Raw genomic sequence first — 16,617 nt, 5'->3', positions numbered from 1 at the left:
CACTACACACACAGAATTCATGAAACCTACCTTTCAATCATCCATTTAAATCTTGTTTTTAGAGGAAATTATTTTTCTAGTAGGTGGAAAAAGTTGATTCACCGTTTGAACTCTTTAATTACTTATGGTTTTAATACTGTTTAGCAATTTCAGTTTCAGTATACTATATATGTAACTGCATGTTTTACAATTAAAATATAGTTTTATATAAATTCAAAAATCTTCATACACTCTTTATAATTGATCTGTTAGATAATTCTTTAACACCTTAGCTGAGGCAAGTGAATTTAATGATGTCCCCAATATGGAGGAAAATTTCAACTTGCAATATGTACTTAACTATTCTAGTGGTATGAAAATCATCATACTGCATGACATACTTACACACACACATAAGTAGCAAGTAACTGTCAGGAAAATCACACGCACATAAACTAGTGAAAAATTATTATGATTAGGTAAAATGAATTCAAGAATTTTCTTCAGTTGGGAACAAGATAAGATTGTCATCTACAAGGTATCAGAAACAAACAGTCAAAAATCATACTTTACTACTGCCTAGACTCCAGTTGTAACATCCTCGACTCCAAGCGCAACATCCTCAAGCTAGATTTGTGGAGTGATGATAGATACTTTATCTAAAATGGGTTTGAAGTTTCAGAAATTGACCACAAGGTTGATCAAAAGCAGTTGACAGGAATATAAAAGAGTTGATACCCTGACTGTCTATACTTTTAGCTGTAGGGAATGTGTTAATTAATACCTTATACTAATTAGCCGCATTGAACATGTAATTTATTATTTATACTAAAAATTGAAGTATAGTAAATAAATCATTTACTATGTAATTTATACTAAAAGATTCCTTATTTATTTTCTCATATTTCTATATACTCTCTTATTCCTGGCATACAGACCTCCAAATTCACCAACCTGAAACATTCAACGGACTGATCTCTTGAAAAATCCTAAAGGTCAGACAGAAACTTACCTCCATGCTGCGGTGAGTGCTGCTTAGGCGAGTTCATGTCTGGCGGCTCATCACTGAACGAAACTGACTTCTCAAACGACACAGACTTATCTGGAATAGAACCCGACACCAAGCTTAGTTCAGCCATCACCACACTCACACAAAGCCTGGTCTCACATAGAAGAGGTACACGTTACCTCACCCCATGGTACAGTCAACACAGAAGGCATAACAATTTACCAAAACACATATACAAATGTAGGGTCATAAACATATCAATTCAATATCACTTATTAAGGATCTAACAGAGCCTTATTGGAATCGTGCCATCTGCATGTACATCCGTCCATCCGTCTGTGTGATAATTCTTGATACCAAGGTTCTATTAACTTAAACTTGGTAGATAGCTTCATCTTAGTCACAAGAAGAACACTACTGAGTTTAGGGTAAAAAGATCAAAGTCACTCAAAGTCCGTCTCTGCGATACTCTTAATAGGGAAGTCATAGAAACCTGAAAATTAGTATATCGTTTCCTTTTGGTCTAAAAAGGAACTCTATTGATTTTTGGGCTAAAGTTCAACTGGATCTCCATATATCTGCAACAACTTATTTGTTATATTTTGTTGGGCCCTTCGATACTTCATTACATCGGTTATTTTATATTAAACCTTATAAACTTTATAAAATATGTATGGGGGCATAGTTAAGTCACCAAAAAGTACTTTTAATTTATTTTTCACTTACTTAGCTGTAAAGTTCATAACCTAACAGAGGAAGGGAATACAACTATGTACATCTTAAGAGGCACAAATATCTTTTGAGATACAGAAATCTTCTGTGATTGTTACCAACTTAACCTTCTACTTCGTTTATAAATTGTGGAAATTGGTTAATATCATTTAGTTTATTCTAAAATCAGAAGAAAACTTTAGGCAAAAAAGTTTAATAAAAAATATGAATCACATTGAAACTGTTCTCACCTTCCAGGTCTTTTTATTCCAATTATATTTAGTAGTGATGTTTCTACATGTTTAACATTTCCACCTTTCATTTTTTTTTAACACAAGTCTCAATAATTTTCATTTAACGTTAATAATAGCAGCTGTTTCAAATTTACATCAATTAGAAAAGATGAAAGAAGGATAAACATCTTCAAAAGGGGCTACCTGCATTAACCTATTATTTGAAAGGAAAAAGGTTATGTAGTGTTACCTTTCACTCTACATAAACATAAAGTAAATTTCCTCGTATTTAATTATAAATTTATGTTCTTGAAGATAAGGAAGTTTCAAACAAGGGCATAATTCTTAATAACATCATATTTTGAAGTTACATGTACTATTGGGTTTAAAAACTTAATTCAAATTACAAAAACAACAAACCCTATCGAGAAAATATGTAGTGTATATGTAAAATCAAAATTAAAACCTGTGAAAACAAAACCATATAAATTCATAGCATAGGACAAACAAATAACAATATATTGAGTGTAAACAAAAATTCAATCAGCATGTTTGGACATTTTACATAAATTGTTTATAGCATAACTATCTGCTTTCTAGATTGGAAGCTAGACCAATTAATACCATCCACCACAATTTGTTACTAATTCATGCACCAAAAAAGTGATCTGAGTGTTCTTGGAAATTTTAATGGAAATGCTAGCTAAACAGAGGTCATCTAAAAAATTTTGGCTGTACTTATTAGCTAAAAAAATCTCTATATCACTTTGGATACTTTTTAAATATTGTATTATTATTTTAGCATGCAAATTTTAACATAAATATAAAATTGTATACTGAAAAAGATATAGTGGAAAACAGAGTTAGTCATAGCAATATGAGCTTAATTAGTTGAGAGAAGAATCACACAAGATTTATCTATAGCCGATTCTGTGTCAATTAAGATATGAAATGTGCAAAGGAAAATATGATTAAAAAGTGAAAATTTTAGGAAATCATACTCGGCCTTCTATGTGCCTTAATTACACTAGACAATCATTCCATGCTTTTTTTATTATAAATATAAAATAACCAAGATGTATGTATTCACTTTAAAAGGGATATTGATTTTTAGTTAAGAGAAATGAAGAAACGTAACCTTAAGTAATGCTTGTTGAATATACATCCCCCATAACAAGAAATGATGAAATTGCATGCTGATAATAATTATCCGAGCTGGTCAAAACTGTCTAACCTTTGCCAAGTTTGGGAGCCTTCACGTCACTGCGTAAGTAGGTCTCATCTGGGAACACAGTTGTGTGTCATTAAATATTGTACCAAATCCTGTATTTATTGTATAACATCTTTCCAGTGTTATATTTATGACTTTAGCCTACATTTCTTGGCATTTTGCAAAACATATCTTAAATTTCACTTTATCAAAATAACTCATGCATGACAATCGGTAAAACAACACGATTGTAGTTTAAAATAAGAGAATTTATAACTAAACTAAACTGCAATTTTATATAAATATATATTATTTTATAAATTACGTTATGGTCCTATATTAAATGTATACCAAATTCTTGCCTTTTGCGATGAGAGTTTACGTCTGTAATGTAATCAGAACTAATCTCTTGATAGTTCCTTGTACTATTACAACATGAATAGCTGATTCTTAGACTTAACTCTGCTCTAAACTTAAGATAAAAATTATGAAATAAAATTACATGATTCTAATACAGACATAGTTTGTACAACTACAGACTAGTTACTTTTGTGTATGTAATGACACAGTCAATAGACTAATGTAGTCATTATATACATCTCAGTACCAAATTGTTGGTTGTCAACCTTCATATATTATCCTATTCAGTTAAGTAAAGTAACAGTGAGGACTTATAAGTTAAAAAAAAGAACACTCCACGCAGACCAATAAAATATTTAACTATTTGCTAGATATGATATTTTCAACACTACTTCCCTACCAAGAAATAAATTATGGCTATTATAGCAATAATTATAAATTTGTTTGTAGTGATAACCTATGATTCATATTTTTGGTATTGTTTTCAGTAACTGAACAACATGCCTGCAATAATGAATATAATATGATGACGATCTTTGTTTGCTTTTTTAAAAGCCGCCTATCTCATTTTAAGCCTTATTCTGCCCATCCTCACGGACCAATGGCCTGTGCAAGGATCTAACATTATATATATATATATATATATATATATATATAATTTCAATAAACACTGAATCGCAAAAAGTACTTGCTCCGCCGGGAGTCGAACCCGGATCTCTCACTTGCCGGGTGAATGTGCTACCATTACACCACAGAGCGCTCACTTTTTCCGATTCAATTATTTTGTATTTTGTCGTATCTGTCACATATGAGTTTAAATAAGCAAACTAACATATGATCGGAAGACCAAATACCTGTCAAACGACTTTTTTTATTTACATTAAATTGTATAAATGGCAATTTATATATATATATATATACTGTGTTTTATTAGTGTTTAAACTGCCAGAGCAAGTTTTGTACACATTTCATTTTGTCTTACTCATTTCTGTATCCTAAAACAGATATTGAAATAATATTGTTATATACTTGAACGCTAATGTTTTAACAGTATTACTCATAATTTGAAGTAAGTAATTAATTCATAATTAATATATTAATTTATAAAATGATAATGACGTATTATTGATGATTATTCCCTAACCCTATAACCTTATGCTCTAGTTTTACAAATTTACAGTTATAGTTTGACCAAGGTTTCCAATCTAAAAGAACACTAATTCATTTCAAGGGAAACCCTGTTTAAGTTACCAGTATAAAAACCATAAGCTATTTAGTCTCACAGTTAACTATAGTAATCAAGTGTTAATACTTACACCTTAAAACTAGTTGTTTGGAAAGAGAATTATGATTGTTTTATAGTGTTTTTCTCATCTTAAACTACCTACAAAAAGAGAAATGTATACCTACATTTAAGGAATCTTATCAATGGCTAACAAATTTCTGTTATTATGAATGTCACACTGTTATCACTGGTGAGTATGTTGAGCCATAAAAAGCTATGGTTTTGAGAAGGTACAAAGCGAAACATTAAAAACAATATCCTGGTATTAGAAAATATCTTTTGTCAACCAAAACTATTTGTTTCATATCTGCCACTATATGGTAGATAGTTGTTCATGAAAGGCTGTACTAAATTAAGAAAAAATTGTTGCATAATCCTACAGTTTTTAAAAGTATTGATAGAAACTGTCCAGGTGTTTTTATCCTAAATGGATCTCCAGAAACTATACAAAATCCAAAGCAGTGGCTTTCCACAGCTGTCCAAGCTTGTATAATGGAATGTTGAGAATGTTAGTATCAGTAGCGTACCTGGCAGTGAGGCTGAGCTGGAACTGGAATGCTTGTCATAGTCGTCGCTGGCTGTGGACAAGCATTAGTCAGTGAAGCATTAGTAAGCAAAGCCATGGGTAAAACAAGACACATGCTCCAGTGCAACTTATTTACATTAAAAACAGCAGAGGCAACTTATTTACAGCAGAGGCCCACTAGATAAAACCTTGAACTAGACAAAAATTTAACTGATATAAATGTATTGTGTAACAAAATAAATTAAAAAAAAAAATTCAATCAGGATCCAAAGAAGTAATGTTTTAATAAACATCATTCAACTTCCAGTATTTCCAGACATTCTCAGAGGAATACTAAGGGAGAATATGGACTATCAATCACTTTGCAGAAAATTTTTGAATTTTGAATTTCTAAATTGTTTATTAATGATTTTGAATAACAGAATAGGTACTAAGTACAAATTGAGTAGTAAAGCCAGAAAGATCAGGATTTGCATTGCTTGGATGTAAAATTGCACGCAATGAAGCAAAAGTAACACTGAATACACAAATATTGGACGGTAACAAAATGACATTTTCTGTGTAGTGCAGATTTCTAATATTAATGTACAATATATTTGATTACATAGTTAGTAGAGAGAACACATTAATTACCATTTAATCCACAAATGTATTAATCATAACTGGGTTCAATCTTGATCAGTTCAATCTAGCAGGACTCCACTGCACTACAGGACTATGCTAAGACACCACGTGAACTGTACTTACAACAAGAAGGAGAAATAACAGATGTAAGTAATGGTAACTAGCTATTCAAGTTTATTTACATTTATTAATTTTCAGAGAGATTAATAAAAGTTACAGATCCCAAAGCGTGTAAGTTTCAGCTCTGGATATAGTGAACATTAAAATTCTTTTACCTTTCTGTTAATTATCAAGAAGTAGTAAGATTGATGTGGTGTATTACTGGAATAAAACATATTAGATATTTTTAAATAGAACATTTATATAAGACACTGATTCTAAGGGAGAGAAACAAACAAAAACAAAATGTAGCCATCAGTATTACAATATGAAAATATTGAATAAAAAATTAATATTAGTAACATGCAACACAGTAAAGAAGTATTAACCTGAATAGTAATGAGAAAGGTTGTAAGAGCCAGCTGTGGTGAAATGAACTTCAACTTTACACCATAAGAACAATTGTATACTCTAAAGACTTTTACTTCCTTACTTTTGGTCGTAGGGTTATGGCAAATATCTCATTTAAAACATATGATTAATACACAGCCAAACTCTTTAGTTTTCCTTGTGAAATGTACATGTTTTTTATATTAAAAAATCGATATATTTCCTGAATAACCAATACAAATGAAGACGTCAGGGGAAAAACAGGCTCAGTCCATTTTTTTCAAAATACGTTTTTTTCTATTTATAATAAAATTGAACATTGTTAAACATATCTATACATCAATTTTGGGCAAAAACAAGCTCAGTCCCTAGTAATAAGAATAAGAAAAATCCACGTCCTGGGAAGAACGAGCTTAGTCCTACTTTTGTGGGGAAAAAAAGGCTCAGTCCAGCTGAGAACTGTGGGGAGTGGGATCAGCTGATCTGTTTATTTTGTCTTTCTTGGATTGGATTGGTGGTGTTGTTTTAAAAGTTAATCCTGTTAACATGTTCACTCTGTTATGATTGTAAAGTTCCTCTGCAAGTGAAGATAGTAAGCTTATGTTTTTATGTTTGTAGTTGAGCTAAAGAGGGAAATGTGATGTAGGCTAATTTTTTAGTGAATGTGTCAGAACAAGTGCAAATTCAAATAACCTCCAAACATTAGTTGTGTGAGTAGCAAGATAACTGTAGATATATTGCTTAGGCCTTGTATATTTAAGTTATTGGCATGGATAGTGGAGAGGGACGATTATTCCTCAAGTGCAATGCCTTGCTGCAACAAAGCAAACCAACGAGCAGCTTTCAAAAAAAACGGAAAAAATATGGCAGGATGTCGGCTGTGAGTAAAATGCTAAAAATTCAAAGCCATGAAATGGGCAGTGACTGTCAGTGTTTGCGTGGCCTGTTTCAGACGAGTAAATGAGACATCTCGGAATAAGATTCTCTCCGACTTTAATCTTATGAGGTCACATGATGAACAAAATAGCTATTTATGTGGGTTAATAACTGTCATACCTGTTCAGCGTAGTAGGCCTAGAGTAGAAAATGCTAGAGAAAATCAAGCATCTTATGCCTATAAAGTACGAGTATTGAAAGATAACATGTTAGTAGAAAGAAAGCATTTGTCGTAAGGCATTCATTTCTATTCACGGAATTTCCAAAGCCAAAGTTGAGTTCTTGGTTAAGAGTCTTAAATCTGCTGGCACATCACCAAAGGACAAACGTGGTAAACATTTAAATAGGCCACATAGAGTATCTAATGAAACTGTAGATCTTATACGTGATCACGTAAAATCATTTAAAGGAAGATCATCGCACTATAGCCTCCACAAAAGTAACAAAACCTACCTACCTGAAGAATTGAATGTTTCGAAAATGCATCAAAATGTTTCAGACAAAATATCCAAATGCAAAGGTATCATATGAAACATATAGACAATGTTTTTGCAGTGACTTTAACATCAGTTTTGGCTACCCCAGAACTGACACTTGCAGTAAGTGCGATGAACTAACGGCCAAAATTACAGGCTACAGAAACAATTAAAAAATAACAGAGAATCCGATGATGTTGCTAACATTAATAAGGAAATAACTTCTCTTGAAAATGAAGCAAAACTCCACAAAATCAAAGCAGATGTGTTTCTACAAAAGGAAAACACGTGCCAAACAATATGTAAGCAATCAGTGGAACATGAGGCCATAAGTATGGACTTTGGTAAGAATTTACAATTGCCGAATATTACCACATAATGACATCTACTACAAGCGGCAGTTTATCAATGTATGCTTTTAACATACATGAGTTGTCTAGTGCGAAAAGTATTTTTTACCTATATCCTGAGACTGAAGGAAAGAAAGGGAGTGATGATGTTTTCTTCTTTCCTACACAATTTTGTCTATGAACATCTGGATGAAAAAAATTAGACACCTCACATATACTGTGACTCTTGCTCGGGCCAGAACAAAAACTTCACAATGATAAGATTTTTACATTATCTTGTTTATGAAGCAAAGAAACTTGACTCCATCAAAGTAACATTCCCTGTGCGTGGCCATTCATACATGGAATGCGACAAGAATATGGGGCTTGTCAACACAAAATCTAAGGCAGAACTTCCTTCAGATTGGATTGAAGTTTTTTGAAAATGCTAGAAAGAACCCTTTTCCCTTTAAAGTTGTAAGTATTGACAATCAATTCTGTAGACAGTGGACAAAATTCTTGGACACATTATATATGAAAAAAATGCCCATTTGCTACCAGGACTATAAAGGAGCTTAAAATTTCCAAGGAAGGCAATGGTAATGAACAAAAATTGATGCTGAGGAGTTCTTACTATGCAGCGTGGGACAAATGTTCAATCCTGCCAAAGAAAAAAACCCATTCTTCAACAGTTATGTGCTGAAAATGAATTTTCTAATGCCAGAAAAATCTTATGATGGTAAGTGAACATTTTAAAGAACCTAATTTAACTGTTAAACAATTTTAACTTGCTAGGCCTTATTGCAATTTATTATTTTGTTACAGGTCCACTGCCTATCAAGAAGGCCAAATACAATGACTTGAAAGATTTAAAGATATTTTGTAGTAGTGCTGCCCAAGAATACTTCACCAATCTTCCCCATTTTGGATGAATAAAATTAGGGTCTTAAATGAAGCAATCCAAATTAAAATTATATTTCAATGTGCTAAGTTTTATATGTAAAATAAATATCTGTATTATTTTGGACTTGGGTTTGTGTTAACTATCCCTAGTCCCAATCCTCGTTTAGTACGATGGGGAAGAACAGGCTCAGTCCAGGACTGAGCCTGTTTTTTCACTGTAAAAACTGTACTTTAACCAAATATTTTAAAAACGTTGATGTTAATATTTATTTTTTTTTTAAATACACATTTAAATAGTGAAATTAAAAGAGTTAAATATTAACAATAGCATTTAAAAAATAACCTGACCTTAAAAACTAACTTAGAAACTAGACTTTTAAACTTTAAAATCTATTTCCTGAAAAGTTTGCAAAATGTGACTGAGCTTGTTTTTCCCCCTGACGTCTTCAAATATTAAAAGACAAAAAACAAAAGACATTTGGATTTGTATTAATAATATTTTTTAAATGAGACATCTTTCATAATTCTACACCTAAAAGTAAGGGAATACAAATTTTATAGACATAACAATGTTCTTATGGGTCTAAAATAAAGATGAACACCAGTACAACTGACACAATCGATGTAACTTGAACGTATTTCAATTATGTAAGTAATTTAATTCTGGCTAGAATTGCCAATACATAATAGTATACCTTTTATTAACTGGAATGTCATGTTGCATTACAGTCAAATAAAGCATTTGGTTTATAGAAAACAGAGAGATAAAAGGGATAGCAGGTAAAATGCATTAATAGAATTTGAGAAAATAACAGTATAAGAACTAGAGTCAACTAAAGTAGAGCAAGGGAGCAAGCAGAAAGCTAAAAGATAACTTTAGCTACAAAATACACCACCCAAGCAGAGAACATACTCATATTCTTTACAGCACAGAAGAATAATAATTATTTAGAAATAATGATAGTAGGAAAAACTACAAAACACATAATATGGTACTTTCAGCTGAGTTGTATCAATGCAGAGAGTGGCAGTGTACTCTCCCATGGGAAATCACCTCCTATTTATAATTTTTAATTATACAGGCTGGATACTGATGTTAAAGAAAATACACCTATTAACAGAATAACACATTCACGTTCTCCAGCACAGTCATATTGAAAGTGCATATTGTTCATTAAGGGAAACAAGACTATGTTTACTTCTATTCTTACTTTTGAATTTTTGCTTCATAGAGATCATTATTCGTTTGCCAATTTTAAAGCACTGAACGTTGTTTTGTGTTGGAAACATATTGTATTTTTCTTTATTAAAATATTAAGCTATCGCTAATTGAAATTGAGATCAGAAACAGTAACCAAATTCAGAATAAAACTAAAGTATTTCTTGACTAATACAGAGTACAACTCTGTACACAATTAAATGATGGCAAATCAAGATTAGTTAGTTCAAGTTTCATACTGTATTGACAGTACTTGTCTCTGATTTTTTTAATGATATACTGTTGACATAAAATTATATTGTTTTATTTAATTGTTAATTTACAAAGCAAAATTGACTTTAAATTGAATACCTTGTTTCTCATCATTTAAATTATTCCAATTTTTGTTTTAAGGCACATTGTTTAATTAATTGTAAATAATCACAATAATGTTATGTTATGATTGGTCTATAAATGATTATTAATCTATTATAATTAATTAATAGTATCAACATTTGTGAATGTTACTACTAAATTAAATATGAAAACATTTGAAATTCTTGAATTACTTTAATACTAATTCCTGCTACCGTTCTATATTATACAACCAAATGCTATAAGGAGGTGAAGGGACATAGGAAGATTAAGCTAGCCTGGGAACTGTCATACCACTTTCCCAGCGCTAGTCTTAGATTATACTCTCTAATAGTGTGAGTGCAATTTAATAGATGGATTAAGAAAAGAGCAAACTATCCATCTATGCGGTCCTAGGCAGTAAATAAAATTTGATGCAATAATTTGAAAACAACTACAATTAAACTGTGTAGTCTTGTTGTTAATTGTATATGTAAATTTGATTTGCCTCTTTTCATAGTCCAATTATTTATTAGTTATTAATAAATAGGTGATTTAGGGAGTAAAATTGAGAATATTTGTATTCTAAAAATTCAGCATTACTAATTTGTTTACAGTATAGTTTTGAATAAATATCCAAGATTTACTAGATTCGTTATTAAAAATGTATATAATATTTAACTATATACATCTGTTACTATTTTAATATAATTTCATATATTTCTAAGTTGACTATAATTGCAGCTAATTTAAATTTAGATATAATTGCCATATTTGATTTTGTGCATTTGAGTTACTTTTTAAATATACTGAGTTACGTATAATATATGTGTGTGTGTGTATAGTATAAATCTGGACATGTGTCGAAAATTTTAAAAATTGCAGAACTTTAACTTCTAAAAAAAGGTAGGATTACCAATTTGTTTGTATAGACTCATATAAATACCATACTAATCTCAACTTAGTCACACAATTTTTTGAAGATTTTAGATCATACAATCAATAATATTTGGAATAACTTTTTTAAAATTTTATTTACTTAATTGTTTTTGTAAAGCAATAATAGTTTTGAGTTTACATGTGAATGTAAGTTAATTTAAAGTAATAATGCCAAAAAAATAACTTGATATATCAAAACATTTTAAATTTAATTTAAATCTATTACAATCTAATTAAATTATTGAATGTTAGTAAAATCTTTATGGCAAAAAACACTTTCTCGAATGTACTTATGAAATATGACCGAAACTTAAAAGGTTAAACGGAACTTTGTGATGATCTTAAATGAGCACTTTTGAGAGTATTTAATTTAATTAACTTGTATTATTTAGATTGTCCAAAAAGTAACAGGTGCTTGGGACTAGCTTGGCAGTGGGCAGAGCTATAGACCTGCAATATTAGTGTAAATAGATTTCTACACTCAGTACGAATTGTACTGAGGTACAAGAAGTCTGTAGCTCTCTTATTTTTCTCATTGTGGCTTGTTAAAATGTGGGCTCCAATTGATAATTTCACCACTTGTGAAGTGTGTTCAAAATTACTAATCAAATTGAAATTTAACGTCAATACTATCATGATTAAAATGGCTGCTTCGATATTCACAATTGTTGGCCAGACTAGCCTGGTTACTGAAGACTTGCTAACAAAAATAATGAACAAATTTGTTATAACTGCTGTTTCATGATCACTGAACTTTTAGAACATTTCCCCCACATTTTAAGAAGTTTAGTTCAGGAAAGTGTTGGTTATGAAAAATTGTGGGTCAGGTAGGTTCCAAAACTCCTTACTGAAAGGCACAAATACAAATGCTTGCTGCGTCACTGAAATTCCTAGATGACTACGATAACATGGTAGTGAAAAATCTACATAGTATTGCAAGTATATAGAGATTTCATCTACTAACCTATCACAGACTTCAGAAATGTGAAGGAAAATATTGATGTCCAGACATAAACAACCTAGTGACACTTATTTAAGTATGAACTTAAAACAGAAAGAAATATTTGGGTAATTCTCTGAAGGTAAATCTCTAACTTCCAACATGATTATGACATTCTTACTACTCAGGTAGAAGTTGGGGGTCAAGAGCGTCTAGGCCTGTTACGTGGTGCTGAAGACATTGCATTGATTAATGCCTCGTTGGAGCCACTAGCTTAGAAAGTGGTACAAAGTCAGGAATAGATTTTAAAGTTAACGATTTTTATAATTAAAATCATTGTATAATACAATTACCTCATCCAAGAGTTTTGAAAAAAACTTGTCTCCTGATAAAACCTGTTTTGGATACCACAGCTTTCAAACCTAGCATAAGAGACAGGTCGGGATGGAGAGATTTGTATTAGCCCAATTTATATGTCTAGTCTTGGAAGCCTTAGAAGGTTTATATCCAAGCAAAGAGGTTATCACTTTGTAATATGACCTCCAATAGAATTAATATTTAAATCTATATAAGGCACTATAAGAATAGATCATGATATTACATAGAAAGAAAGGTATTTAGTGAACAGTTTGTATGATAATGGTAAGATACATTTAAAAAAACAAGAACATAACTTTATCATTTAAGTACTTTTATTTTTTTAGTTACAGATTTCAGAATTTTACAAAATTATAATTAGTTATCAAATTTTTATCATAAATTGAATAGCAGATATAATATTTACTGCGTAACAATGTATAATTGAAATCAAACATTCTCAAATACAATGTAAGGTAATTATTTTGAAAGTCAATAAATTATAATATGTTTCAGTTTAAGTATACCATATAGTCTTTACATTATGATGAGCAGTGCACAAAATACTACACTACTTCAAAGAAAACTGTACTAATTTAATTTATTATTAATATTTATTTTATTTGTTAGATAAGCTATAAAAATATTAAGTTAATAGAATTCAAGAAGAATTCAATTCTGTCTTTTTCACTACTTCCAACATTTACTCTATATAGACATAATTATAACTATAACAAAAGCATTGTTGAGAAATAAAATGTTATGGTACTGTAAAGTAAAAATATTTCTAAAAAATACTTAGCAAATTTACAAAACACCAATTAAAATTTGACTTTTACATTATTTACAACTCATTATTAAAGCACAGATTTGTATGAATAAAATTTACAAATAATTGTATTGTACGGTGAATTGTGTAAACAGATGATATTATTTTAAATCAGACTGAGTTTTTAGGTTTTTAATTTAATTAATTCATTGACTTCTTGTGTTTTTGTCTATTCTGCTTTTCAAATAATATTTTAATATGAAACCAGAATTGGTATCCAGCAAAATTGTTACAAATAACTAGCGTCTTCTTCTTCACAACAACAAATGTAGGCAAAACTCAAATAACTGATTTCAATTTAGTGTAATGTGAAATATTGTTCGATTAAAAATAGAATTTTATCAAATTGTTTAGGTTTGTGACTGAAACAGGAATAGCGATTAGGAAAACTCTCCCCGAACAGTTACAGAAGTGTGAAAGAGACAGATAACTACAGGAGGGGGTTCATGCTAGTATCGAATGTTACCATTACGGTAATTGTTGTTGGTGGCAGGAGGAACATTGAGGAACTCGCGTGGTGTGGGTGTTGGAGCTTGTGTCAACGCCTTCTGGACCAGTCCTGTCAGGTTAGCCAACTGTCGTTCCATGTTCTCCACTCGTATCCTGCAACATACATGTTTCTCAGTTTTAAATCAAATGTACTACGCATAATATGTTATTATTTTTATACTATAATAAAACATATTTAAAAATCTTATTAATAGGTTATAATGTGATTACGAGAAAAATAATTTTAATTTCATTTGATATAATGTTGTTATCTTTTACAAGAATTTAACTAAAAATACACTAGGTGGTATATACTACGTAAAAAAAAGGATTCTATTTTCCATAATACGCAGTAGATAGATACTCAGGCCAATAATGCAAAAGAAACAAACGTAAAATTTATATTGAAGAAGCTAGAGCAAAACTGCCTGACTTTATAAACACATGGCTACTAAATGACATGCATAAAAATTGTATTACACTAAAACCTTGATTTTTTTATTCTGTTTAAAAGTGTAAAGAACAGATTAAAAATTCAGCTCACTTACCAGATGTCTAACTAACAGTTTCAAAAATTTTTCTATTCCTATCGGTTCCAAATCAATGGATTATCTATGGACTTTTATCGTATATTGAAAAGACTATACAGCTTAAAAACATTTTTGTGATACATTATTAATACATTTAAAAAAACACATATTCTCTATTACAAAAGAAAGTTTGAAAAGTATTCCAGATTAAAAACAAGCATAAGCAATAATTGCCATTATATTATCAATCTCTTTCTATAATGAAAAATTGTCCTTATATGTTTGAGTCATTAATATAAACTCAAATGTTTTAGTCTTATATTTGTTCTCTGACTACCAATTTAAATTTGGATGTAATATATCATTTATTTAAGCAGATTGAAGATTTTGGAATTGAAGATTTAAGCAGATAAATAAATATTGATTATGGAAAGAATATTATCCTAAAGTTATATTGAAAATAAATTTGTAATAAATAAGAACTTTGATCAAATTCATATAAATTAATGATATAAATAAATCTAGAGTTAGTAATGAGAAATTTAATGTAGCAGGTAATAAAGATAAAATAAATTCTGTAAGTGATAAAAAATTTAAACATATTTCATGTATGATACTATAACTGTAAAACACTTGTTAAGCACAAATATGCATACATGCATTGTAATTGTTTGCAGTAAAAACATTTGCTAAACATTGTCCCTTTGTACTGACGGTCAGGTTGTTTTAATCTTTTCTTACCTGTATTCGAGAGTGAGCTCTCAGAAATATAAAGACCACTATAATTGCATGCAATATTTTTTCTTAAACTAACATTCTGCAGTAATTTCAAGAGGGTACCTATGTTTTGTAAAGTTTCAAAAAGTGTTTATGTAAACGTTTCTAAACACCATTGTAACACTACTTATTTTTAGAATTATCTGTTTCCAGCAATCTTTCTGTGTTTAATGTTCCAACTTTATGTTTTGAATCAACTACAAAGTATACCATACACTGAAACAATATAACAGTACCATAATTATATGTGCAACCAGAACAAAAGAAAATGGGAACCAAAAATACTATCTGAATTCAGCAATAAAATTAAAGTTGTGTAAATTATAATCCAATTAAATATAAAACATATCAATATTAATGATTATATTCATGCATTGAAAATAAGTGACTTGTACGACATACATAGAAATTGTAGAAAATTTATGGCATAACATTAAATTATTGATTTACATATACAGTAAATAGAGGTTCCCAAATTCAGCTGACCTGGTTGAGTCATATGGGGTTACAGCGGGGGCGGGAAACTGCCCCCGGGGCACCGGCAACTTGACCCCATACAGGCTGTACGACTCGTCTATAAGTTCTGTGTCACTGCAACACCAGTGTAAGGTTAACTGAAATTTTGTTAGATCATTCAGTTAATGTGTTTCTATTATCTAGAAAAGTCAATATGTCTCCACTAAGTTCTGAAAAGTAAAATTTACAAGTATTTCTGATTTATTTGTAGGTGTTAATGGATCAGGTACAAACTCTCTTTATTTCTGCTAAACACCAAAACAACTGACAATTCTTTTTAGAATATTTGTAATGTTTACGAAGAACTTGTTGAAGATAACAATGTCCCAAAATGTTCTACATGTTATGTATGTTCAAATTACTTTGTAGAGTCCACATTTGCCAGAATATGCTTTTATCAGCTGTTTAACAAATCCATTAGCTTTCAAAATGTTCCCTTTTCCTTATTTATATTCCAGAATTTATATTTGGTGTTCTACCCCCAGTTACAAATTACTATTTCATTTATAAAAACAAAACACATAATACTTGCAGAGTACAGTAATGTCAGGAGTCTTCTTATTATTGTGAAAATCCGTTAAAAGGTCACATCATTCAAAAAAACCTCAAAACTCTTTT

The 16,617-nt window shown here is 30.3% G+C and overlaps 1 protein-coding gene across 1 annotated transcript in view; it reads right to left on the bottom strand.

Moving 5' to 3' along the window:
* Positions 1 to 16,617, bottom strand: part of LOC124359950 (coiled-coil domain-containing protein AGAP005037) — a 560,570-nt gene that overhangs the window by 51,869 nt on the left and 492,084 nt on the right. The window contains 5 exon segments of the mRNA XM_046813142.1: positions 992 to 1,081; positions 3,167 to 3,214; positions 5,315 to 5,365; positions 14,154 to 14,290; positions 15,970 to 16,074. Of these exon segments, the coding sequence (XP_046669098.1) occupies positions 992 to 1,081; positions 3,167 to 3,214; positions 5,315 to 5,365; positions 14,154 to 14,290; positions 15,970 to 16,074 (431 nt within the window).

The sequence above is a fragment of the Homalodisca vitripennis genome, chromosome 4 (genome assembly GCF_021130785.1).
Source record: "Homalodisca vitripennis isolate AUS2020 chromosome 4, UT_GWSS_2.1, whole genome shotgun sequence".
Taxonomy (NCBI): Eukaryota; Metazoa; Arthropoda; class Insecta; order Hemiptera; family Cicadellidae; genus Homalodisca; species Homalodisca vitripennis.
This window is presented reverse-complemented; position numbering and strand designations above follow the sequence as displayed.